Source organism: Brachyhypopomus gauderio, chromosome 4, assembly GCF_052324685.1.
Source record: "Brachyhypopomus gauderio isolate BG-103 chromosome 4, BGAUD_0.2, whole genome shotgun sequence".
NCBI lineage: Eukaryota > Metazoa > Chordata > Actinopteri > Gymnotiformes > Hypopomidae > Brachyhypopomus > Brachyhypopomus gauderio.
The window spans coordinates 23,139,554-23,167,287 of record NC_135214.1 but is presented as its reverse complement, the minus strand read 5'-3'; the positions used below and the strand labels follow the sequence as shown (position 1 = coordinate 23,167,287).

The 27,734-nt window shown below is 43.5% G+C and overlaps 2 protein-coding genes across 6 annotated transcripts in view; one reads left to right on the top strand and one right to left on the bottom strand.

Annotated features, from left to right (window-relative positions):
* The window catches only part of LOC143512597 (serine/threonine-protein kinase WNK2), a 43,706-nt gene extending 34,671 nt beyond the window's left edge, over positions 1–9,035 (bottom strand). For 3 of the 5 annotated variants that reach the window (XM_077003122.1, XM_077003123.1, XM_077003124.1), the window contains exons 1-2: positions 8,340–9,035; positions 7,389–8,205 (exon numbers count right to left, since the gene is read on the bottom strand). In XM_077003122.1, coding sequence (XP_076859237.1) covers positions 7,389–8,042 — 654 coding nt within the window. In that variant the 5' untranslated portion in view covers positions 8,043–8,205; positions 8,340–9,035. The remainder of the gene's footprint in view (positions 1–7,388; positions 8,206–8,339) is intronic. The other 2 variants (XM_077003125.1, XM_077003126.1) reach the window with 2 other exon arrangements.
* Positions 9,036–11,903: 2,868 nt separating this feature from the next.
* Positions 11,904–27,734, top strand: part of LOC143512591 (ninjurin-1) — a 300,728-nt gene continuing 284,897 nt past the window's right edge. Inside the window, exons 1-2 of the mRNA XM_077003109.1 lie at positions 11,904–12,044; positions 15,969–16,200. Coding sequence (XP_076859224.1) covers positions 11,988–12,044; positions 15,969–16,200 — 289 coding nt within the window. The 5' untranslated portion in view covers positions 11,904–11,987. The remainder of the gene's footprint in view (positions 12,045–15,968; positions 16,201–27,734) is intronic.

The window sequence follows — 27,734 nt, the reverse complement described above, 5'->3', positions numbered from 1 at the left end:
CAGCTGAGACATTCCTCCCTCACTCACTATAGAGACAAAGTGGTTAAAAGCACATAGTAGATCACTGCCATACAACATTACTGCCAACATACATTGCGGGGGGGGGGGGGGGGGGGTAGTCCCCATCTTTAAGGCGTTCCTTTAATACTTCTTTTAATACTTTAGCTAAACTTGCCCATGCCCGTTCTTTTCAAACGAATCCATATGCAAAATACACTAGATTGCCTGTGACGTAATCTTTCCAGTAGTTTAACATGGGGTAACGGATTTCTGCGGTATTTAGGCGTGTGATGTCAGATGAATCATTTCTTGGTGAACTGAGAACAGTTATTCTACCTCCTCTGCAATGGCTAAGGATGGGCTTTAAATGAAGAATGCTGGTTCCAGATCAGAACATGATCAACTTCTCAAACGCAAGCTGCCAAACCTGCTCTGGCCTCATGGAATGTGCACCTCATGACAGAAGCCCCTACAGCGTTAACTAACAATAGCAGAGATGGCATCCTACCAGGAAGTGATCACCATCAACAACCTGCCAATCATACACGGTTGCCATGTAAATGCAGCATACCACAGAAAACCTGCATTTGTATGGATTGTAAGAGCTTTCGGAGTTAAAGGTTATTATTTCTGAAAGCATCCAAGTGCGTGACCTGAACCCCCACCCCCATTATGTTGCATCGGACCAGTTCCTGAGTTCTGGGTGAAGCCCGGGCAACCCACACACCACGGTTATCAGTTACAGAGAATCCAATACTAGTGCTACATGCACACACAAGCACGCACCACTCACACATGGGCCATCAAGTCATGCAGAAGTCAGTCATTTCTAATTACACTCAATCACATGCAATGGAATATGGAGGACTGCGTTTGACCTTGGACATAAGCAAGGCCTTACACTCTGAGCACACGTCGTAATGAAGATGCCCGCACAGCTCAAACACACCCAGCTCTTCATGGAGCTTGATGATAAAGAAACGTCTTTATTAAGGGATCAATTAGACTGCACTGTTAAAAGGCGTTCTTCATGAGCGACTATAGCAAATCATGAGACTGACATTACGGTTTGAGTAATCTATAAAACTGTTCGTCTGTTACAAGTGCACCATTTGTGTGTTTAGGCATGCTGTTCTGAATCCTCCTAGTAACCTCGTTTCGTTTCCTTATCTCACAGGCTCCCAACTGCCAAAACAGAAATCCCTGACATGTTTTCTCCCCTCCAAATCATTTCAACATTAAGCGATATTCAAAACAATGACTCCATTAAGGGCCGTGCAAGAGCTCGTGGTTGACAGAAGCCACACAGGTGCACACGTTCACCCGTGCCCTCGGGATCCCGCACAGCAAACACCAATAATTGGAGAGAATCAACAGTGGATGCCTTAATATGGGTTTCAGAGGGATTCATCGAACGGCGGCTAAAATCGTTGGGGTTGACCAAAGTAATCCCATGCGAGGCCGAGCCCGACTCATTTAGCAAGAAGTGACGTTCAAAGTGGGCCAACGCTGCATTCGTGCGACACGTGCAGACGCGGACCCGACCGTCACGCCCCTCTCTCCTGGCAGCCCGTCTCCCCCAGGCCCTAGCGCCCCGAGGCAGAAGCTGGATGAGATGGCGTGGGAGGAGATGGAACACGGAGGTGCACGAAGGAGCCCGCACGCACTCAGCCAGGGTGGGACGGAGCAGGCATCAGCACCGGGCCTCTCTCTCTCTCGGAGAAAGGTGCGCCTGCCACGCGACAGGCGTGCTACTGACGGCAGGTTACATCAAGCGGAGCGATAATTAGCTTCCTCAAATGCAGTGCTACTCAAATGAATACTGGTTGGGCGAGGTGCGACAGGTGTGACCCACAAATACGTACGGCTTCTGCTCGGGGCGTAGAGCTAAGGGCTGAAGCAGCTACCGATCATCCAATAGATTACCAACAACAGGAGAGGGAGAATAAAATGGGAGAGAGATGGAAAGTACGCGAGGGAGTGTGTGTGCCACCGAGAAGACACGGAGATAGGGGAACCGAGAACTAAACCCACGTCGTAATGATGTATTCTATTTGTGGCATGTGGGTTCTGTATTACCTGCAACATGCCTTTCGGAATTGCAGCTTTCCTCAAGTTCCAACAGGCCTTGCCCGGTTGGCGTCCCAAAGATGCGCCCTGTTCCGAGATCAGCTCCTCTTGCTCAGGTAAACAATGACGCAACCTTTTCTCCAGAAAACCACGGGCTGGACCGGGGCAGTTAAACGGCCGGATCGCGCGGTCATAAAGGTATATTACACTGGGGAGAGCACAAACAGACGGCGAGGGTGGACATAGCTGAGGATCTAGGTACACTCCAGCTGAAAGTGGCGGTGGCCTTTTGAGCGGGGCGAACTCGGCCAGCGAAACCCATCTGCCGCTGCGTTACTGGCTCGCCGAGACCTTCTGCGGCTGGTCGCGCTTCTCCTGGTCTCATTTTCTTACCACACACCATTAACCGCTTTGGACAACTTTCTGACTGACCCCACCGCCCCTCCCCCCTCAGCACGTCTTTCTCCACCCATAAACTGCGTTAGTAGTCTCTGCGTACATCTGCCTAGAGCGAGAGCGGTTAGAAAGACGTAGACGGCAAAGGCGCGGTGTTCCCGACGTTCCTGCTCCCACGCTCCAGGCCCGCCGCCCCAAAGGTGTTTATTGGGCGGACGCACCGACACGCACACGCGCCAAACGCACTTGGTGAGCCAGTAGGCCCGACCACACGACCAAGCTGCCACGAGCGTCCCCCCCCCCGCCCCAAGCTTTGGCCCTAAAGCACACGGTTTATTGGTGTTCCTGTACGACAAGTTCCAATCTGGTTGTGCAACCACACACTAACGTACACACGTACACACTGTACACCTGCATGAAACAGGAATTAACTTGGCAGGAGATGCATGATCTTGTTCGATTATTGCAATGTTCTGGATTAACGCTCCTGTCCAGGGGCAGTCCAGTGTAGTTATGAGTCCACGTTTAAGCAGCATTACTACAAGTACAATGTTGAAGAGGTAGAGAAGAGCTACTGGAGAAACCAAGACCACAGATCCAGAGGAGCAGTTAGAGAACACATGCTTCTGAATCCGATAGCACATTTAATTCCCTTTAAATAACAGCAAAGTTTGTTCTTCAAATGGTTGTTTCAAAGCCCATAAAACACACATCTAGAGCCAATGCATATCAATGAGTCATTTAATTAGTCGTTTACCAGAGAAGAATGCCTAAATAATGCTTTACTGATATCAGACTAGTCAAGATGGAAACTATAATAGGAAGAATTTAATCTGTTCAGTTCACTCAAACACAGCACTGACGATCCCTGACTCAAGGCTCTGAAATGAACATTTCGCAGCAGGGGTGGGGGAGCGGCTGCTCAAAAGTAGGTCAAAGCAGGAAGCCATTTTGATTATGACAAAGAGCACCCCCCCCCCCCCCCCAAAAAAAAAAGTCTGAGCTCATATGTGTAAACATATGCATGCATACATACAAGGGCCGTGCCAAGGTTCCCCGAGGAGGCATATGGCCACGGTCCATCTGTGATAGAAGGACAGCAGGGTTGGTAGGCACCCCTCCACCACCCGTGGCCACCCACTGGCGCACCACGGCGTGTGGCAACATCCAATACTTGGAGATCTGCTGCAAGGGTACGATGATGGTGCTCAGCACTATAGTACCATCAGTACCAGTATAATACCATCAGTACCAGTATAGTACCATCAGAACAGGCTCACCTTCGTGTCCTTCCACACTGATGGTGAGGGACCTACTTTTATTAGCAATGTTCCGTTTATCTTCTTCCATGTAAAAATTATATAGGGGGGGGGGCTGAATGTGGAGACACCCAAGTCATATTTGACATCATATTAAAGCACAATGTCTAAAGTACAAGAAGATATTCACTACAGTCTACATACATTTACCCACAAGTTAGCAAAATCCAGGAAACACAAAGCTGTCCATGTGTAGACCTCCCCAACAGCACCCGGGTATGCACACCCATCCCCTGACACCTTCAGCAGTCCTGCACACTATTGTTGACGTGCAGAAACCACCCCACAACACACACACACACACACACACACACACGGCATCATAGGTCACTCTACAACATCCTTTCAAAAATGCCACACTCCCAGTATAGCAAGCATATTTTAGGTTCTCAGAACGTTTCAAACAGTAATATCACATACAAGCACAACTTCCCGCTTCCAGCACAGACGTAGCCAAAAGAATGAAATACGATATAAATAAAAGCTGCCATAAAACAAGGACTTTTTTGGGGGCAGAAAAGCTCATGACAAGACTATCACAACGGCGTGTGATTTGGCCCTCGGTGGTGCTGTAGCATCCTGCTTACGCTACGTGCAGTTAACTCACAGGAAACAAAAAGGACTTTGTTTTCCCAACAGGTCACAATCCGCCCTGCTGACCACTGATGCTCGGAGCCTTTTGTCCTATGTGGATTACAGAGTTAGCTGGATTGGATTATTGACTGTCGGGCACAAACATGGATGTTTCCATCATTCGAAGCTGTTGTCCTTGTTGGCAGCTTATACTTGGAATCTTAGAAACCTGTTCATTTGAAGCATTACCAGTATGTGAAGTCTGTCCCAGGTGTGTCCGCTACATTGCTGTGGGAGCAACCCTCAAAACAGACATGCAATAATGGGCACGTTTGCAATGAGATCCCCTGACAGTTCAACACAGCTACCTTACGGAGCGCCACCATTTTAGTTACGATGGAGCGGTGTTTATGTAGGACACTGGTAGACTAAAAGAAGGATTTCCCTCTTTTCTGGGGCCACACTTGAAAAATGTTTCACTGCTGCGTCACTAAGAATAAAAAGCATACGATACAGACGACAAGATTAGGCCAATGATGGAGGAATTAAACTAATGTGCCACTGTGTTCACAGTTATGTTTTCATGTGACAGCTACTTTTGCCATGTTGCCTATGGCAATTTTCACATTAAGTACCTTCATAACCTTCTAACAGTGGCACCAACTCTACCATCAAAAGGAAGCAAGCGTCTGCTCTAATCATTCCCTCTGGACAGGTGAAGGTGTGCTGACCATAGTATTCATCAATATACACGTCTGCAATGCACAAGCATACAGTTCGCACAAGCGTTCAGTTCACACAAGTGGCTCACTCTGGTTACTCTACTGGGATTGCACATTTGGTCAAAGACCATAATTATCCTATTAGCTATACAAAAAAAAGCAGCACCATGGTCACTCAGACCACCAACATCTGTGTTGGAAAAAGTCAGTAAACAACAAGAAACAACAAGACCTCAGAAATCACAAACTTATTTGAAACAACGCCCCCTCACACAGAAGAACCACAATTACTGCCAGTCACCTCATGTTAGTTTGGAAAGTATTTGTTTGGAAAGTAAAGAGATGGATTATTATTTAATGGGCCCATAAACCCATGACAAAACATTAAAGACCATATGAAACACACAGATCAGAAATGTAGATTCGTCTGTCCACCCATAGGTGGCAACAAGCATAACACGATCGTCTAACTCAGTTAGACATCGTCTGAATCTCTCAAATATGATTTATAATGATAATCAGCTTGGATGAGTCAGATGGATATTAGCAAATACAAGCAGCATTATGTTATGATATAAAAATAATCCAAAGTGTCATAAGCAGAGATGCATTCATACCCACGTTGTACAAATGACACCCAAGTCAAGCACTGAACCTCAAGTTCCAGCTGAGGCTGGGTACTGATACCAACATCAGGAGCCTTGGTGATTTGGAAATCGATTCTTTTGTGGGCTTTTGGAATTTGTGGTAGGCATGATGAATGCCTGAGCAGCAGTGTCATATTTTAATAAAGTGAGCAGCCTGCTTTGTTTGTTTAGGTGTACACAGACTGACTGTCTCTTCTGATGCTGTAACGTACATTACAGTCGTATCAAAAAGATTGACCAATTTCACTGGAAGTTTTGGATTTAAGACAACAAGTCTTCCTCTATCAAAACATAAGTGATTATGGTTTGATAACCCTACAGTGGAATTATGATCATTGAGATATGGTAAACAAAAACCCTTGCCCAACAGTTCTAAATAAACTTTAAACCTGCATGGCCCAAAAACATCCTACTGCATTATATAAACGAACACGCTTCACCTTTCACCCACTGTCTGGGTTTCCCTATAAATCAAATGACATACCATGAACTATACTTATTCTCTTTTAAACGCACCAACAAATTACTTTAACAAACTGGTAAGTACTGGCAAAAGACTTTTTCCATACTTAAACATCCACTTTTTCCACATCAACATGTACCAGCCCCTCCCTGTGTCATCAGGATAGCCCCGAAAAACCGTCACAGGACGGTGAAGGAGAGAATTGATAAATGTGATGTGAGATCGAGGGTGCTTTTGGAAACAGCACCTGTTCTACAATCTCTGTGCTCTCAGACTGAGAAACAGCACCTGTTCCACAATCTCTGTGCTCTCAGATTGAGAAACAGCACCTGTTCTACAATCTCTGTTCTCTCAGATTGAGAAACAGCACCTGTTCTACAATCTCTGTTCTCTCAGATTGAGAAACAGCACCTGTTCTACAATCTCTGTTCTCTCAGATTGAGAAACAGCACCTGTTCCACAATCTCTGTGCTCTCAGATTGAGAAACAGCACCTGTTCCACAATCTCTGTTCTCTCAGATTGAGAAACAGCACCTGTTCCACAATCTCTGTTCTCTCAGATTGAGAAACAGCAGAAATAAACACATCTGTGCTTTCATTGTTGGAAATGTGATATACTAGTAATTCATTTTACTACAGGAGATTAACATTTTGGGGTACAGCACGCTCGTGATGGGCACAAACCCTTTAAGCTGAAATAATCCATATTTTTTTCTTCTTTAACCAACAGGCAACTTCAATCTCATCTAAAGACAAACATGTTTAGTCTGGGAAAAAAATCCTGCTGTCAGCTTTTTAACACCAACAACACCATAATGAATGGTGAGAAGGTCGAAAAATCTTTCTGCTTGACTGGCAGCAGCCATCAGTCACCTTAGGGCGATTTAATTGACTAGATGTGAATGGGAAAGAGAAGAGACCATGAGCACAGAAACACACATCTAACTGTGCTCCACTTAACCAGTTCAACAGTCATGCTTGTTGTACTGACCCACCCATCAACGTCACAATCATTTACTCACACAGAATAGAATATGCTTCTTCAAAGCATATGAAGTAGTTTCTGGAGACTTGGGGGATGTGTCTTATGCCATGAAAATCAAGATATCAGTCTTCAGTTTTATATAAGAAGGTGAGTACCATCAGATGATCTGTGGCAACCTGTGCGCTTAAGTCACTGTTCTACGAGACTACGTACCTGAAGTTCACACCATGCCACCTCCACCCAGGTGTCGGTGTCTAAGCCTTTGTAGACGGTCTTGAAAGAGCCCCTCCCGAGTTCAATGTCAAACTTCAGAAAGCGACCACCCGGGGAGGTGGCGACTGCCTTCATCTCGGCCTCCTCCTCATTTTCTTCGCTGGCAGTCTTGATCACGTTTTTGCCGTCGTCTGCAGATTCAGCATTACACGCAGGTGTTCGGTCCCTCTCGTCGTCGGCGCCTGCGCTCTCCGTGGCGCTGTCCTTGCGCCCCCCCTGGCTCTCGGTGCTGGACCCTTCCTGTAATCTCGAGCGTGCGCCCCTGGTTCGGTCCACTATCGTTCGCAGGTTGACGTTGAGCATCTTGCCGTACGTGTCACATTCAGGTGCCTCGCACGCCTGGTCGTCATTGTCCGCGAACCACAAACTTCTCCGGATGAACCTCTCTCGCACTCCTCGCTGGTGTTTGGACCGAGGACGCGCGCTGGGCTCGCTGCCTCCGCGAACCGAGCCCGGACCCTCATCTGTTTTATCCACGTCCCCCTCGCTATTGGTCTCATGAATATTCATGTTCAGTTCACACTGCGAACCGGGAACGGAAGGATACCTGGTCACCCTGGGGCCGTCAGGTTTTGGGCCGTCCCCGGACTCCATTATTTAAAAAATAAAACGCTCACTTTCCCCCACAAATGCACATTTAGCGGCGTGGTTCGAGTCTGGACGCGTTGGAGCTGCAGCCGAGAGCCCGCAGCGGCCGACGCGGCTCCTCGACATGGGGCAGGACGGGCCGACCTCGGGCTCCCACTTCCACGGCGACCTGCCAAGGCAAAAATGAGGACGGTGGTCAATTGAGATCACAACTAATCCCCAAAACACTTAACCACAGACACCGAGTGAGCCCAACGTGTAGATGAATACAGGCAGGTGCATAGGTGCACCACAGCAACCTACCGGTAATATCCAGTACCACAAACTAATATTCAAGCGGCCACCCATAAAAATAACAAACCAACCCCCCCGAATTTGTTTCCGTTCAACGTTGTAAAGGCGAACGAAGGAAACACCTTCAGTCCTTCAGTTTGCTGTAATGTGAGCAGCTAGCAGGCTGCTAACGCCAAACGTCCCCCGAGTCCAGCCTCAACGCCGGTGTCTGAGGTCTCACAAATTCCTCTTTTTTTGTTTAGTCAAACCATCCCAAAAATCCACTTTAAACTCAAAATATTTTTTGAAAGACATAGAACGGTCGTTTACTTTGTTTCCCGGCGTCCATAAAATAAATAACGTCTCGCGTTGTACGTCTTCTCGTTGAAATAAGAGGATATCCTTCACGGAAAGCTGCGGCAAAACGTGAATTTTGGGCGTTTTAAGAAGCGAGTCTTGGTGATGAGGTGCAGCGGGATCCGCAAGGGCTGCGGCGGCGCCCTCGCTTTCTGACGGGGTTCGCTGCGTTTGTGTGTGTGTTTGCGCTCGTCTGGGTTTAGTACGCTCGCCTCCACGCCCACGGTACCGACGGGCGAGTCTACCCAATAGAAAGACACGACTCGCTCCAGACTCGTCGCTGTTTCACGCCGGAGGTGAAGCGGGAGACGAGCGGCGTGACCTGTGGATGCAGCCGGGCTCCAATACCGCGATGGTACCACCCCGGAGGTCCCTCTCCTGCCCCCGTCTTTGCATGCCTCCATGGAGAACTCCAAGTGAAACTGAATTCGAATAAATTGTCTATGCCATATGAGCTATTTAATTTCACGTCCTCTTAAATATTTCTGTGAACAACGGTGTAATGAATAGGGGCGACTCGTGCAATGTAGGCCTATTTAGATTAATATTATGATATAGCTACAGTAGTAATTAGTTTATATCAAGAATCGCACTTAGGTTCTCATGAAGTAGGTTAGTTTAGGATTGATTTCTCCTGCTCTCTGACAAAATGGCATAACTTTAAACTGAATATAAGGTCTGTGGTACTTTTCCTCAAGCATTAAGTGAAACTTAATACTCTCTCTCTCTCTCTCTCTCTCTCTCTCTCTGTCTCACACACACACACACACACACACACACACACACACACACACACACACACACACACACACACACACAATTAACATACAATGCTTTAATATACAGAAGTGACCAGCTCTTACAGAGTAATTTGTCATAGTTTTAGCATTTTCAGTTGGATATTAAAACAATAAAATCAATGCCTATACCAGATTCATTATCTTTTAATATATATATTTTTATCTACCAAGAAACATTCAACACAAATGTAATTTTCCTACACAAATGATTAACAGAAAAGGCTATTCATTCAGGCTTATAGAATTAAATACTTACAGCTTACAAATAGTTGTTTTGGAAATAAACCATCCAAACTGTGATGATAGAATATGTTGGTGCCAACCATTTTCCTACCAATATGTTCATGACAACAGAATTCTTCCACTTTGCACATTTAAGTCATTTGTCTGCGACTTGCAAGGGAGCAAGTCTTCAGTCTCTGCTATGTGAATAATCAACATATTGCATTGATTTGCAACTAACAGCTTCACAATCAAGAACAATTCGGCTGTCAAAATATATCTTAAAATATATCTTATTGTAGTGGCACTGATTATTAAACAGAATTATGATGCAAAAGCTAACTAAAATCCATTAGTCTCCCCTTTAGTCTTTGTTTTATCCAAGTTTTCCAGCAGGAGTTGGTTAAAGCAAAGTGAATGTCATCTGTTAATGTCTTTAAAATCTAACTCTGCAATAAATAAAAAATATTAAATGTATCACTGCTTGTGATATTAAGGCATAATGCAATGGCATTGAATATTCTTAATTATTTTACTTTACTAAAGTGTAGTTTCCCTAATTATCAGAATATATAGCTTGTATATATGGCCACAAGTATTAAATCCATGCAATCTCGATAGACAAATATTGTCACTAGAACACTAGAATGGGTAAAAATGTACCCACAATAAATTGTCGCACGTGTGTAAAACGTCTGCCTTGCTAGATGTTTATTATAAATATAAATATGATTATATTATATAAAATTACATAAATATTGTGACCCGGAAGCGTCTATATAAGCATCAACAGCTCATCCATCAAACAGAAGACAATGTGAACTTCCAGTACCTTCATGAGAGATGTTTCCCTGACCGAGCACAAAGGCCTAAGATCACTGTGCAATGCAACCATGCAACGTCAGATGAAGTGGAATAAAGATGGAGTTCTGTAACTTCTTGGGGCTAGAAATCCCAACGACTCCCTCATAATATTTCATTATCTCTTTCAATTAAATTCAAATTAATGTTTTTATAATGTATTCCCGGATGTTTGTAATCAGATATCGTTATAACGGGGCAGGGTTTATAGCTACGTTCGACCCATTTTAGTCTCCCGTCTGTGTTCTCAATAAAAAAAACTATCTCGATAAAACCGTTGCCACATTTTTTTTTACATTTAGCTAAATTGGGATTAGCGTCGTTTGATGACATGACATTGGCTTGGTAGTTGGTACGTTTGACTCTCAGCACTGGGTTCTTGGGTTCAAGCATGGGCGTAGATGGAAGTTCTGAAGTGAGGGGGACCAAGCTGTACAATATATGCGTTTATGCTTGTAGATGCTAGATTTCGGATGGGGTCAATATAAATCTGGAGGGGACAATATAAATCTGGAGGCGCCCCTGGGTTCAAGTCCCTCTCTGAGTGGAGTTTCCATGTTCTCACCGTGTCTGCGTGGGTTTCCTCCCACAGTCCAGAAACGTGGAGGTCAGGAAGATTATAACCTCCCTGTCTCTGTTCAATAAAGGCGCACGCAGGGGGATGAACTGCAATGTCGCTTGCCAGAAAGACCTTCACTCACATCAGTGTCTAACCTCAGTAATGCTCCTTTGACCCATGGGCAGAAATCCCCACAGATTCACTCCAATATATATACAGTGTTCTCAAGTCTCACGCATTGAGCGTGTGACACACGCATTTTACCGTCTTCACACGCTCTCACGCCACACTTCCGATTTCACACGGCGAAAAAAAAAATCTAGTTTATTTACCTCTGATCCATATAGCCTATATATATCCATATATATGTCGCCCTCCACTGGCGATCGATCGCGAAATACAGCAACAACGTCCCCCCCCCCCCCCCGCTCAACAACTTACGTTCGCCACCGACTCTCACACTCTGAAATGAATTCAAAACTTGAGAGCCCTGTATATATATTGTAAAATATTTTTGCTATAAAGTTGGGGCACAGGTTTTCTGGTCAGGTGTCCACATACATTTGCCCATATTGTGTATTTCTCACATAGGCTAATCTATAATTCTAATTAATTATGAGCTGTATTGAAGTATATAGGCTATATGCAATGATACTATTATACTTTTAAATAATAAAATCACTCGCAATGTTATTTTGACGATATAGTTGATTGTATAAGCATATAGCTAAGCTAAACTAGTAAACCAAGATGTCCTACTTACTCACTGCGTGGAGTTGCCGATAAGAGATGCGCTCTCCCTGAGCTGAGACTATTCCACATATTGCTAGTTTCTCTAAACGCAAAAGGAAGTGTATATGCGACGTGAGTTTATGCACAATGGAAACGAACAGGGCAGAACTAAATGTGCACACGGACAACAGCAGTTCTGTCGAGGTAGGTCGTATTTGGAGAAGCGTTAAGTAATCTTGCTGATTGTTGTCTACAAAGAGTGCCAGTTAAGAGAGGAATAGACTGGAATTCTGATAAACGCAGTAACATTTAAACCGGAACTACGTTAAATTAATTCCAGTTTAATTCAATGTATAGCGTTGCGGTGCACTAAATTAGTCTGTATTCTATAGTTGCGGATAGTATTCTATCGACCACTTAATCTTAGTTGCAATTAACTGACTACATTAATTGCACTTATTCTTAATTTCTAATATTTAGCTCATAGGTCCAAACTGATAATATAGCTGGCATTTTTTCATAGTAACATCATGCTGACTGTTGACCAATAGTGTTACAGTTTTATATCCTAACTGCATTTACACAGTATGTTGACGCAACCATCTGTGTCGTTTCAGGAGATAAAACAAACCTTTCCACTCACACCACAAAGGCAAGGGGCAAAAACGTTCATGCAACTTCCCTGTCAAATGATGAGAAATGATTTCTAAATGTGGTTTAAAGTTTCCATCAAAATGATTCTACATCAATCATGCTAGAATTCCCACAAATTGGCAATGTGTGGGGTAACACAAAAAAGCCCACACACTAAACAGCTTCTTGAGGTTAACTGTGAATCTATCACGTAAATGGATCATGGCCTTATAGTGGACTTTGGAGGCTGGACAGTGGCTTTTGAATATAAGCTAATTCAAAAGGTTATGTAAAGTTTTTGACACTAAACCACAGTTACACGCATGTACACTTAAAAAAAATCCCAAATTAAAAAAATCTATCTGTAGCCCTGCAATGTAGAATGACACCAGTGATGTGATGAGTCACACAGCTTCACACCTTCCCACTAAGGCACAGTATGAAGATGTATCAGATTTTCACTCTTTCATGCTCCTAGGAATTTTGCCTGAATGTTTAATCAGGTCATACCCTGAAAGCATCCATAAAGATATGAATAAGTTCAATCCATACCATAAGGAGCTCAAATGAGTAATACTGTTTAAGCCTCATAAAACTAATACATACAGCTGTATCATGTACTTTGAGAATTTGAGGCCCTGCCGCTATCAGATAGATGTGGGTTAAATAGAAATTGCACCTATAATAACAGTTAGTGTACTTAGAACCTGTCTTTCATAATGCATATATAATTCCCTGCATAATTAGAATTTATATGGTAATACTGTGTTTCTTGGATCCTGGTTGAATATCATTTGTACTGCTTGAGGTACCTAAAACAAATAGGTGAAGCAATTATAGTGATATAGCCAACATTGTTTTTTTTATTTATTTACTATGCAATTTACATCATTGTAAGCTGAAGGACTTACAGTAATGTGGAATTTTAAGGTTTAAGAAAAACACGTTATTTTAATTGTAGAAAGTGTGCTTTTAAATTTAGCAGTAAGTTATTTTCTTTATGTTTAGCAAATTTTAGAACAGGTGTAAATTAATTATGACCTGCAAGTTCATATTAGCAGTGTCAGGTGACGGGCACTTGAAGTGGAAAGTAAACATGAGCTCTAGACTTGCCTGCTGAATAATAAATGCACTTTTTGTCAACAATCTGTCTTAATGATAGACACATCCCTAACAGAGAAGCCACCTTTCTCCTGCTTGCTATGAAAGTCACTTTTGCTTCTGTAGCTGTGTGCTAGTCATATCCTTGTGACACAAGTGAATAACTCAAATAAGACATTTTAGACCTATCCACTCATAATGAGCAGCACAATACTACAGAAGCACTGAAATATGAACTGAACCATTGTGCATAATTACATGTTAATGCAATTGCACATCATGAATGTGACAAGTTATAAATTAACACTAATGTAGCAAACCTGTTCCCAACCATTATCTAAAATTGCCATTTAATCATGAGGAATGACAAAGATGGAAATGTGCTCATATTATTTCAAAATTTGAATGAATTTACACTGTGTATTGCAAGGGAAGTTAGATTCCAAAAAAACACTGAATGACTCCTCGTAGCTCATTATTTAATGTAATGGTTTAGTTAAAATAAATATTGTTGGCTTATTTTCATGCTGTGTTCTCAGAAAGGGCTGTTGGCCGGTGTGTTTATTGCTTGCCTTTGCATGCATGTTTATGGTAGTGATTCACAAATCATATTTTCTTGTGAGATCCAGAGTGTGATCAACATATAATAAAGTCTTTAATATAATGTGATCAACATTTAATATAGTCTTTAAACTATAAAGACATTACTGACACAAGTACACAAACAGCTGTATTAATATGAAAATATATAACCAGAAAATCAGGTTAAATACAAATAAGTAAGTATACAGTTTACAGTTTTGCATCAGGTTCAGATTCTACAGTTACTTATGATTGTTGTACTTGCTTTGGAAGGAATTATTGATTTAGTTTGCTTGTCTGTGTGTGTGTGTGTGTGTGTGTGTGTGTGTGTGTGTGAGCATATATACTGTAATAAAAATAAATGCTCTTTGCTGGTTCCATGACATAGTCATTCATTGCTTAGAATCCTAGAGAGCAAATTGTCGCTGCTCTCTGGGTGGGAGGGGTCATTACTCTGTCCCCTGTCAGTCACATTGATACTAATTGAAGATGTTTGCATGCTCACGCTTGCCGGCAAGGACTGTTAGACCCTTCCCCTGAGTGTGTTCAGCTGCCCCATGTCTCTGCGTTGGCAGCAGCTTGAATATGTGTGGCGATTGGTTCAGAAGAAGCCCGTCGCCCTACCCTCCATAGTTGGTAGAACTAGCTAGGGTGAAATTGGCGTAACAACTAAAGTTAGAAGTAAAATATGACTTAAAAATGGTTGGAGGTGATAAGAGATGAAGAATGGGACTAATCCAATATGACTGTAAATTATTGCCATTGCAGCTGAAAGTCAACAATATATAAAGAATTGCATATGTTACACCTGGATCTAAGGGGGCATGCAATTGTGATGGTATGTCTATTACAGTAAAACACACAGGACAATGATCAGACACCCAGCTTCTTGTATTGGAAGGCACACATCAACAGATCCAGTCATGAAAGAGGAGCATTAGGACAATAGTTCACAGCAGTTAGATTAGAGGATGCAGGATACACATGGTAAGCACTCAACTGGTCTATTGAACATAGGATAGATGGTTTACATTACAAACATTGGATGAACACTGGATGGTTTTCAATAAACCATGTGTTGTTTTAGCGGGCCGCCCAATGGAGGATGGGTTCCCTTTTGAGTCTTGGTCCTCCCGAGGTTTCTTCCTAATCCCCACCATCATAGGGAGTTTTCCCTTGCCACTGTTGCCTTTGGCTTGATCATTAGGGATCTGGACCCATACGATTGTAAAGCTGCTTTGTGACAACGTGTGTTGTGAAAAGCGCTATATAAATAAATTTGACTTTGACTTTGACTAAATACACAAAAATAGGATCATGCCTCCTGCCCTCTTACATATTTGGTGTGCTTACAGAAAATGGGCTACACTACTCTTTTTAACCTCCAAGTCCCTGGACTAAGTCCTGGAGCAAGGGCTTCTGGGATTTGGAGTTCCATTACATCCTCTTCTGAAGTTTCTTACAAAGACTGATGGACATGTTGATAGAGAGACAGAAAGAGCTATTCTGGTTTGGCAAAGAGCTTTGGCAAAGATTTAACACAAGATTAAATCTGACATTGACTTACATACTTTGGTTATTCTTAGTGTTACTCCTGTGAGTTTTTATGAGCTTAGATAGATAGATAGATAGATAGAGCGAGCTAACTTATATGGACAGCCAATCAATTATGCCAACTGTTTTATGCACATACCCACATAAACATACAAATCGAGCACTGGGACTGTAAGTGGCTAAATGTCACTTTACATATTTTCAACTACAATTTCTAATTTCTTCCCCTTCTCCATTTACCCCTTTCTCTCCACCCAGGAATCCGATGTGCAAGACGTGTCTGCCTCCTCTCTGAATATAAACCAGTATGCCAACAAGAAGAGTGCCGCAGAGAGCATGCTTGACCTAGCACTGCTAATGGCCAATGCCTCACAGCTAAAAGCAGTGCTGGAACAAGGACCCCAGTTCAGCTTGTATACCCCACTTATAATACTCATCAGCCTCTCTCTGTGTCTGCAAATACTCGTGGGAGTACTGCTCATCTTTATAGGTAAGAAAACACATGCATACACGTTTAAAGGGTCTTGCTTAGGTAAGTAGGTGCATCTGAAATATGGCTACAATGCTGATGCATAAACAAATAACCTGATAGTTCATATGGGAGGAAAGAAAACTGAAAAGAAAAATGTTTGTTGCCAGATATTTGGACATTAATGGCTGTGTTGAGTAATGTTCAGTAGACTATAAATCTACACTCACTGGCCACTTTATTAGGTACACCTTGCTAGTACCAGGTTGGACCCCCTTTTGTCTTCAGAACTGCCTTAGTTCTTTATGGCATAGATTCAACAAGGTACTGGAAACATTCTTCAGAGAGTCTGGTCCATATTGACATGATAGCATCACACAGTTACTGTCCTGTTCCACCACATCCCAAAGGTGCTCTATTGGATTGAGATTTGGTGACTGTGGAGGCCATTCAAATACAGTGAATTCATTGTCGTGTTTGAGAAACCAGTCTGAGATGATTTGCGCTTTATAATATGGGGTGTGTGGTGGAATTGATGGCACAGAATTCGAGGTCTTATAATATATTAAGCAGTATTTATTTGATAGCAAGAGAGTTACAAAATATAAAAGTATAAAAGTATGATGTGAAGCTTACGCTTCATGCAGTAACTCTGAACTGTCTCTCTCAGTCCAGATTCTTATAGTCAAAGTGTGTGTGTAGAAAAAAACTAAGGATGCCTGCTTCCCAGGAGCAGTTATCAGTTTCCCTAGGATTCAACCTTGGGTGCTTAGAAACAGATAAGCAATATTATCACTAACTCTGCTGCTGCACAGAAAACTTCAGTCTTACAGAAAAACATCTTCAATATGGTTACAGTTAACTACTAAGCAGTACTTTTCACACAGACCGTGCTATAGTGTCTGCATGGACATGATTAACATGAATCACACATGAATATAATCAATATTTCCTTCACATTTCCCCCTTTGATTCTCTTAATCATTCAACATAATCTTCATGCAACAGTAGTCATTCTTTCAGAAAGCTTTAGGAATCATCTGGTTCTGCAACCCAGTCGCCAGGAATGAAGGTGTGGAGCAGATGGTCTGCTGGTTCTAGCAACACTGCTTTCACCTGCTTAGACACAGTACATAGACTTGTACAAAGACAAACTTTTGAATTAGTTGTTCATTCAACAGGTGCATCTCCAGCTCTGGGGGTCCGAGACCTGTGTTGGGAGGCCTGCCAAAGACAATTTCAAATGCTGACAGCTCTGTCTTAGCTTGTGGTCTGGTCCTACACTGCCACAACACTAATGGCAAACATTTTGTCCAGGACATCCCTGTTTCCTGGCTGGTCTTGACAAGACCTGCTTTTATTGTGCCGTTTGCTCTTTGCACTGCGCCTGCAGGGTGGTAGCTGTAATGCTTGCGCATGTCTATACCTACATATTTAGTCTGATTTTGAAGTCCTGCGTGGACAAAGGGTGCCCCGTTATCACCGGAAATTCTCTGTGGCAGACCCCACCGGGGAATGATCTCTCTCAGGAACACCTTAGAAACCGCATCACTGTCCTGTTTCCCTGTTGGAAAAGCTTCCACCCACTTCTGAACATGCATACACATACTAGAAGGAACTTCTTTCCTTCAGTTGGTGTTAGTTCCACAAAGTCTATTTGCCAATTTTGAAACGGTTCTGTCTGGTGTCCCGATGGGGCTGGTATTGTGTTGGTGTCTCTTCTAGTGGAGTTCTGTGTACAGATCAAATATTTAGAACAAAAATTTTGAGTAGGCCTATAAGTAGTGATACCTGGTCTATTCCCCCTTTGCTCATGTGACTCCTCCCATGAGCAATCTTAACTAGGCCTTGCATGTAAGCCTTTGGTAGGCAAGGTCTAGTAGTATCAGGGTGTACCCATACGCCTTCTGTTTTAACACAGCCCGCCCGTTTCCACTGGGCCTTCTCCTCTGAGGAGGCCATTTGTAGGATATCAATTGTAGTTATTGGGGTGGATGCATGTTCTTGTTGGGTGGCTTGTAAGTTAGGCGTCGCATGCGCTGTGGCTTTTGCAGTGGCATCTGTAAAAGCATCACCTCTCGCTGCCTCATCTTGGGATGAGGTGTGCGCTGCACATTTAATGATTGCTACTTGCGCTGGTAGCTGGACAGCATCTAGTAGTTGCGCTACTAGTTTGTGGTTCTTAATTTTGCTGCCAGAACTAGTTAGGAAATCTCGGTCTTTCTATATGGCGCCAAAATCGTGCACTACTCCCCAATCATATCTGGAGTCTGTCCAGATATTCACTGTTTTCCCTTTGGCCAATTTGGCCTTGGTGAGGGCTACTAGCTCAGCTGCCTGAGCTGAATAGCTGCCTCCCCCTCGGGAGTCAACTCAAATGTTGAAGTGCTGGATCCTTTGGTGGGAATCAGTTATCTGAGGGGCCCCTCGTTCTCTGCATAGGAGAGAATAAAGGTGCAACAATATGAACACATGCCAAGAAATGATAACAGTTGTTTCTTAGTTCGCAGTTTGGGAAGCTTCAGTATGGTTTGTTGTGAGATAACGTGTCCTAAGAAGTTTACTTTCTCTCTGCAGTATCACAACTTTGATTTTGATGCCTTGTGGCCTTCCTCTGCTAAATAATTTAGCAGTGCCACTTTGGCCTGTCTGCAAAGGTCTCTGTTTGGAGCACAAACTAAGAGATCATTCGTATTTTGAACTAAAGCTGTTCCCTCTCGAAGTTTAAATGTTTCTAATCTCACACGTAGTGCAGCATTGTAAATGGTGGGTGATTCACAGTAACCTTGACATAATCTAGTGCAGTGGTTCCCAAAGTGGGGGGCGCGCCCCCTAGGTGGGGCGCGGAGCTATTGCAGGGGGGGCGCGGAGCTTGAAAGTAAAACGTGCACATGTGTCAATATTAGGGATGTACCGATTCCGATATTAATATCTGAAAAAATTCTATATCGGGTATCAGTGACAATGTGACCGATCCATTAAAACAGATCTATTCAGTCTAATTCTATGCTTGTAACGCTTTTCGGAGTTACACTCCGACACGGACAGAAAACTTGGACAGTTAACAGGCGAGTGAAACACGAAGCAGAGAAGAGGTGAATCACTCACTCGTATTCGCGCTGGTGCTATTCCACTTAGTCCGTTTATGTGCTGGTTGACCAAAATAAACCTGGGCTCCATCATTACTTGACTGTTCATACATGAACTGGTGAGTTGTCCAAAGCTCATTGAATGCGTTACTTACAGAAATAAAATAAAGATAAAATAAAGAGCAGTGGTTTTCTACGGCAGAAAGCTAAATAACAACAATATTCCATACGCGCGCTCAACTCGCTCCCTTAAAGAGACAGTACACATATTTCTGGCCGTTACATGCTTTGTGCTCTGCGTGATGTCAACGCTAGCAAACTAGCCGCATAGGTATTGCTGTTTCTCTTATTTCATCTCCTTATTTATTTAAAATGATATTTAGAATTCTTGAACCATTTCAAAGGTTTCTTGCAGTTTATTTTTTTCATGTTTGACCAAAGATGTGAACCTATTGTTTTTGTCTGTTTCAGGTTCTTTGATATTTTACATTCAATGTTATATTCATAATTGCCCTGACTGAACAAATGCAAGTTGTGCTTTTTTTTTTTTACATGTTTTTATGTGTGTTTAAGTGTGCTATACTGGTGCAGAGTTTTCAATAAACTTGTAATTCAGTATGTCTGTGTTTAAAAAAAAAATGTTTTAAGTCGATTCAGCACTGTTTTATCAGATCGGTATCGGATCAGTATCGGCCGATACCAAGCCTCAGATAGATATGAATGGGTATCGGAAGTGAAAAACGTGAATCGGTGCATCCCTAGTCAATAGGGGGGGGGGGGGGGGCGCAAAAATATTCTCATCTACTAAAGGGGGGCACGGCAGAAAAAGTTTGGGAACCACTGATCTAGTGAATGTGTATTTTTATTATTATTTTTTTTTTTGAAAAGGCAAACCAAATTGGCTATCTGGATGAACTGGAATGCTAAAAAAAGAAAAATGCATTGGCCAGATCCACTACACTGAACCACTAGCTGTCTGGGGGAACCTGAGAGAGAATGGTGTAAGGATTTGGGACTTCTGGGGATCTAGGGTGTGCTGCCACTTGACAGCTTGCAAATCCTGAACAAACCTCCATTCCTCTCACCCTGGCTTCTTAACTGGGAAAACTGGGAGTTCTTACTGGTGAGGTTTTGCATGGCACTATCACGCCAGCCTCTCGTAGTAATTGGAAAACGGACCTGATGCCTTTCATGGCTTCAGGTTTCAATGTGTATTGGTGTTGTTTGGGTCTGTAATCAGATTTGGGAACGATGCACACATCTTTTAATGAGGCCCACATCGTTCTTTCCCTTAACCAACAGAGCTTGTGGAACTTTTGCCAATTCTAATTATTCCGCTGGGAGGAGGGTCATACGTATGGCCTTTGTTTGTGTGTTGTCATTTTGGTCAAATAATTCCAGTGTGTTAGGTAGTGATATGTGGGGCGTGGCCCATGGAACACAATAGAGATTCATTTGTCCTTCACTCAATCTCACTAGGCCTGCTGCCCATGTGTCGTTCAAGTCAGTCATGGTCATTAAGTCATGCAGCTCTGCATAGAACCTGGCCCCATACTCTGTATCTGGTCCGTCAGATATGTATGTGCAATGAAATGTGTCACTTGGTTTAGGCCTAATGTAAAAAATCTGCTGGTAACACATAAGTCACCTCTGTCATGAAATGCTTTCTGATTCCCCCTTCGGTGCCCCTGTACTGCCATTTATAGGCATAACCTGGTTATCCTGATGCCAAATGAATTAATTGGGGCTCTCCCCAAAACAAAAATAGCCCATTCTGGCCACTTTGGAGTGTGTATTGCAATTTACACATCAAATCTCAAAACATTACATTAGCTGGGCACGTAGCGGAGATCAGGAAGCTATGTTCAAATCATTATTATCTACATTACACTGTATAAACACAGACACTCTCTCTAAGATAGTTAGCCCTCCCACACCCATTACTCTGACAGTTTTATCATGCTTCATTTCACAATTTATCTGGTCAGCCATTATAACGGTGTGTGTTGCTCCACTGTCTACCAAAAATTTTAGTTTTCGTTTTTCAACCATTATTTCTACCTGTGGGAGTGCTGCTGGGTTTTTTACTAATTAGCTGGACAAAAGAATAATCTAAATTTGGTACCTTCCTTTTGCTGTCTTCTTCCCTCAGTGGCCCGTCGCTGTCCTGCCTCCCTGCCGCCCGTCAGTCCTGGCCTCTTTCCTCAGTGGTCAGATGGCCATCTTTGGACTCTGGACAGTCTCTAGCAAAATGTCCTTGTTTGCCGCAATTGTAGCATGTGTCTTTGTCTTTGTTTCTCTGTCCACCACGTCCTCCATCTTCTCCGCCTCTGCCTCAGCCTCTTCCTCTGCTACTGATGTAATCTTGGCTGGTCTGGACCATAGTCAGCATGGCCTGCTGCGGTATGTCGCTCTGTTTCTGAGTTTTCTTCTTCTCCTTATTTATGAGCTGTGCCTCGTGGTGTTTAGTGTGATCTTCTATCACCGACAGAGGGGTTCTGTTGTACCCAATGCAGTTGGCTCTGATGAGGTCGCTGATGTCTGTTTCTCATGTTCACCAGTAAAGTGTTTCTCAGATGGCCTTCCCACAAGCCGACGTCTGCCGGGCCGTTGGCATGTTGTGCTGGTGCTTCGATTCCGCAGTGGTCTGTATGGACTCTGGTTAGTCGAACGAGGAAGTCACTGATAGACTCTCCATCTTCTTGTTTGCAAACTGCTATCTTGTCTGTGTTGACGGAGACTGGATAGGCAGCTTCCACTCTTTCCACCAAACGTCTTATCATGTCTCTGTACGGTCCGTTCAGATCAGCTCCCTCTCCATCAGGGGCATCCCACTCAGGTAGGTGGAGACAGACATCACCTGGATTCCAGTCACGTTCGATTTTGTTGAACTGAGGTCCGAGTTTGACCACCAGTAAACGTTTCAGTTCTGATTGGGTCGGTCTACAGGACCGAGCAAAAGCCACAAGTTATTCTCCAAAGCACCGTCCTCCTATGTCAGATGGTTTGTCCATACCCTCGCCTGCTTTCATGATGTCATCAGAAGTCCAGTGTCTGTGCACCATGATAACTCTGTCCAGGCCGGAGACTTCTACCATCGGGAACTGTGTGATCACTGGTTCGGGCGTGGTTATCATCATCTGGTGGGCTGCCTGATTGGCAACGGGCACCATCTCATACCATGATCCAGTGTGAGGGCCTGGTGCTGTCATAAGGCCTCCTCCCTTCACTGCGGTTTGAAGCCTGGTGTGCTTACTGACAGGGGAGAGTACGGGGGCCGAGTCTTCTGACAGTTCACGTTGTTGTGCATTTTCTAAGGCAGCTCTGGCGTCAGCATATGGGGGTGGGTGTGTGTTGTGAGGCGGGTGTGGGAGTGGTGCAGCTGCAGCGGCTCCCTCTCCCCCAGGTACTCCGGGTGGTGGGCGAAGTCTCGTTGGGGCGGCATCGAGGTCAGGATCAGCTAAGGAGACACACTGGGACACCTTATTAGTATTTTCTCCAAGCCCTACCTGCCTAACCTTCTTTTGCATATTAGCTCTCTTTTGAGCCTCCTCTAACCAACACTTGCCACATATCTTCCTTATTGTCATCAAAATACGCATGACAGCATGCTTTCTTATTATCCTTTTTAGGTCTCTCTTGAACCCTCTGTATCAACTTTCCCAAATACACCACACTCAGTGAACCACTTGGCGCAAACCCACAATTTTCTATCCAGTATGGAACATGTTTGCAGCAGTCAGTACCATAAAGTCTATTCATCTGTTCAAAAATGCTATTGGGATGTTGGCTGACATCAAAGGCATATTTTTTACTGTTACTTAAACCCATCCTTTAAATGTTCAAAATACAAATTGCTATTAAAAATACAAATTGCTATCAAAAACACTTATTTACTGCTTAACATATATTGGATCTCAATTTAGTTCCAACAATGGCCGTGAATAGGTCCCTCCTATAGCCTTGCACTGAATCGACCCGGGTCCTTATACGTTAATGTACGTCTACAATAACGGCCTTTTCTCTAGTTAGGCGTCTAAATAGGCCTATTCTCTTAATAGGCTCTTTATTACTCCCAGAGTAATATTCCTTTCCTATTTCAATGCAGGCAGGGACGCCTATTCCGTGGAAAACTACAAACAAGTTTTTTTATTCACTTACGATTGTGTGCCACCACCACGTTCTTTTTGTTCGTTGGATGAGGCGGGAGTCGTCAGCGAGGTCAGAACTTTCAGCTACACCCTGGCGGTACTTTCCCTTTAGCTTGTGGGGTTCCCGTCGTCCAGCTCAGTCCCAGACTGAGGAGCGTCCTCGGTGAGCTTCAGTTCATTCCTCCGCTACGATCCTCGCTCATCCTGCCGACAACGCCAAATTCTGTGGTGGAATTGATGGCACAGAATTCGAGGTCTTATAATATATTAAGCAGTATTTATTTGATAGCAAGAGAGTTACAAAATATAAAAGTATAAAAGTATGATGTGAAGCTTACGCTTCATGCAGTAACTCTGAACTGTCTCTCTCAGTCCAGATTCTTATAGTCAAAGTGTGTGTGTAGAAAAAACTAAGGATGCCTGCTTCCCAGGAGCAGTTATCAGTTTCCCTAGGATTCAACCTTGGGTGCTTAGAAACAGATAAGCAATATTATCACTAACTCTGCTGCTGCACAGAAAACTTCAGTCTTACAGAAAAACATCTTCAATATGGTTACAGTTAACTACTAAGCAGTACTTTTCACACAGACCGTGCTATAGTGTCTGCATGGACATGATTAACATGAATCACACATGAATATAATCAATATTTCCTTCACAGGTGTTATCCTGCTGGAAGTAACCATCAGAAGATGAGTACACTGTGGTCATAACGGGATGGACATGGTCAGCAATAATACTCAGGTAGGCTGTGGCGTTGACATGATGCTCAATTGGTACTAATGGGCCCAAAGTGTGCCAGAAAGATTTCTCCCACACCATTGCAACACCACCACCAGCCTGAACCATTGATAAAAATCAGGATCGATCCATGCTTTCATGTTGTTGAGGTAAAATTCTGACCCTACAATCTGAATGTCGCAGCAGAAATTGAGACTCATTAGACCAGGCAATGTTTTCCCAATCGTCTGTTGTCTAATTTTGGTGAGCCTGTGCGAATTGTAACCTCAATTTCCTGTTCTTAGCTGACAGTAGTGGCACCTGGTGTGGTCTCCTGCTGCTGTAGCCCATCCGCCTCAAGGTTCAAAGTGCTATGCATTCAGAGATGCATGCCTCAGTTGTAACTGGTTATTTGAGTTACAGTTGCTGTTCTGTCAGCTCAAACCAGTCTGGCCATTCTCCTCTGACCTCTGGCATCAACAAGGCATTTGCGCCTACAAAACTGCCACTCGCTGGATATTTTCTCTTTTTTGGATCATTCTCTGTAAACTCTAGAGATGGTTGTGCATGAAAATACTAATCACCAGTTTCTGAAATACTCAAACCAACCATGCTGCGTTCAAAGTCACTTAAATCACTTTCCTTCCCCAATCTGATGCTCGGTTTGAACTGCAGCAGATAATTTTGGCCATGTCTACATGCCTTAATGCATTGAGTTGCTGCCATGTGATTGGCTGATTCAACATTTGCGAGCAGTTGGACAGGTGTACCTAATAATATGGCCGGTGAACCGAGCTTCGGTACATTCCAGGAACCCCAAACCCACACAATGACCTCACCATTTCCTTTGAGAACACCCTGTTAACACCATCAGAAACTGCTCGAAGCCTGGGGGAAACATCGGACAACCACATGTTACACATGTTTCAGATCTGACCAGATCCTGCAGATTTCTCCTCTGCAACATACGCAGAATACGACCCTTCCATTCACAGGAAGCTACCCAGGTGCTTGTGCAGTTTCTTGTCATCTCAAAGTTGGACTGCTGCAATTCCCTACTTGTGGGTCTTTCTCTATGGGTCATCAGACCTCTACAACTGATTCAGAATACTGTAGCACGACTGGTCTTCAATCTCTCCAAGTTCTCATACATGACTCCTCCACTGCGTTCTCCTCAATCCACTGCGCCGCTTCTAGTAGCGGCACGCATCAGATATAAAAACTTGATGCTTGCTTACAAAGCCAAAAATGGACTAGCCGCTCCCTACATGATGTCCATGCTCAAAGCTCGATCCGTACCACAAGCACGCCAAATCTCAAGCATGGCTTGTCTTGAAACTTCATGCTTAAAGTCTCATGGAAGACAAAACTCCAGACTATTCTCCGTCCTGGCTCCAAGATGGTGGAACGATCTTCCATTAGTGTAGTGTTTTTATAGGGTAATGGCATTTATTGAGGGTAAACGCAGGGCAATAGGCTCACCCTTAGAACCAGATGGATGGATTTTGCGGCCAAAATACACCTTGTTTTCTCAGCTAAATTAAGAATAACTTGTACTTTTGTGTCAAACCTACGACGTAGCGGGACATAGGTTATTTGTTTTTTGTGTATGCAGTGTTAAGCCCAGTTTTTTAAGTTGTTACTTGTTTTTACATACAGAACACTTGTATTTGTGGTCTTTGACAGCTTTGATTTGTAAGTGATACATTAAAAAAATTGATAATCAAACTTTGACTGCTTTTTAAAATTAATACAAAACACAACATTTGTAGTTTTTACTTTCAATACTTGAGTAATACATTTTTGAATAACCTACTTACAATACTTAAGTACTTCTGTACATCCACTTCTACTCAAGTCACTTTTTCAATAGAGTACTTGTACCTTTACTCAAGTATGGGTCTCTATATACATGTCTGTCTGATATAGATGGTTTCATAAGGTCTGACATGACACTTGGTGCCTCTCACCTCCCTTAAATGTTCCTGGAGTTGTGTGGCGTTCATCATCCGGTTCCACAGGGCACTGTTCACAATGAAGCGTTATTAGTACACGCAATATATACGTGTGTGTTCTTTAAAAAAATCATATGTACATATAATACAAATCTCAATTTAAACCATCATAATTAATCACTCTGACAAAAAGATGGTGCACATTCATGCTAATTGCAAGTCAGATTAATCGATGAGCATTTCCTGTAAGGGGCCAACAGTTCAGGCTGGTGGAGGAAGAGTAATTGTGTGGGGAATGTTTTTGTTGACACACCCTTCTGATACCTGTGGATGGACTATGGGGATTACCTAATCATTGTAGCAGATGAAGTTTGTCTTATCATGGTAGCTGTTTACCCTATGGCATAAGGACACTTTTAGCTTCACATAGTCATGGATTGGTCCTAGAAACATGATAGCAAGTTGCTTTCTTTCCCTGGCCTTCTGTCCCCAGATAATAATCATATTGAGCATCACTGGAATGAGGTAGAGCGAGCAGTTAATAGCATTTAAGTATCTCCATCTAATTAGTGGCAACTACGAGAAGGTATCCTGTCTGCATGGCCCAAGATACCTGCAGAACGAGTTCAACAACCAAGCGGAATCAGCACCTTGACTATCATGATGGCACAAATTTGGTGTTAAGGTTCCAATTTCTCTTCTTTCAATCCCTGGTATTTTTTCCAACTTTCCAAAAAAAACCCTGCAGGGTTAGCTGGTGACTTGTACTTTGTATCATGACATCCTCGTCTCAGTATTTCTCAGGTAGGTGGGCAGCCATATGGAAAAACTCCACCATTAAACTTAATTATTACAGCCTAGCTAAAAAGGCAGAACCAGAAGGTAACACAGATTTGGGAGCATTCTGAGACATTGGCATCCACCCACTACACCATCAACAAACATGAGTGATCACATGCAGTGACAGGATGACAGCACCAGCACCCCAGTTTATCATAAAACCCATCGCTCATGAACCCCTGGATCTGTACCTGTGTAGCGACTACTACTCCTCGCAGCAACAGACAGGCACTTGGCCACTCAGGGAGTTTTAGCCTTTTAAGTGCTGCGCGCGCCAGGGGAGGGGGAGAAAACAGGGCTATTGTTTGAGTTGCGTGGAAAATAAAGTTTCCCTCCTCTGGATTTCTGTATTAAGCAGTTTCTGCCTCAGTTTCCGAACCCTCTTCAGTGGTGACCCTTACGTCTATTCGGACGTTTCCGAAGTATTCACGTCATGTTGGCGAACGCAGTAGCGCTTAAATTACCGGAGTTTTGGGAGCAGCATTCCGCTGTTTGGTTTGCTCAAGCCGAGGCTCAGTTCGCCATCCGGAAAATCACGGAGGACGACACGATGTATTATTATGTCGTCACGGCCATGAACAACGGCATCGCCTCCAGAGTGGTGAGTTTTCTTCAAGACCCTCCGGAGGACGATAAGTATGAAGCCCTTAAGTCGCTGCTCCTACAAATTTTCGAGCTGTCGGAGTTGGAGCATGCCTGCAGGCTTCAGGCTTGGTTTGGGCGATTCCAAACCTTCGGAGTTGATGGATCACATGCTGTCCCTACTGGGCGACCACCCGCCGTGTTTTCTGTTCAGGGAG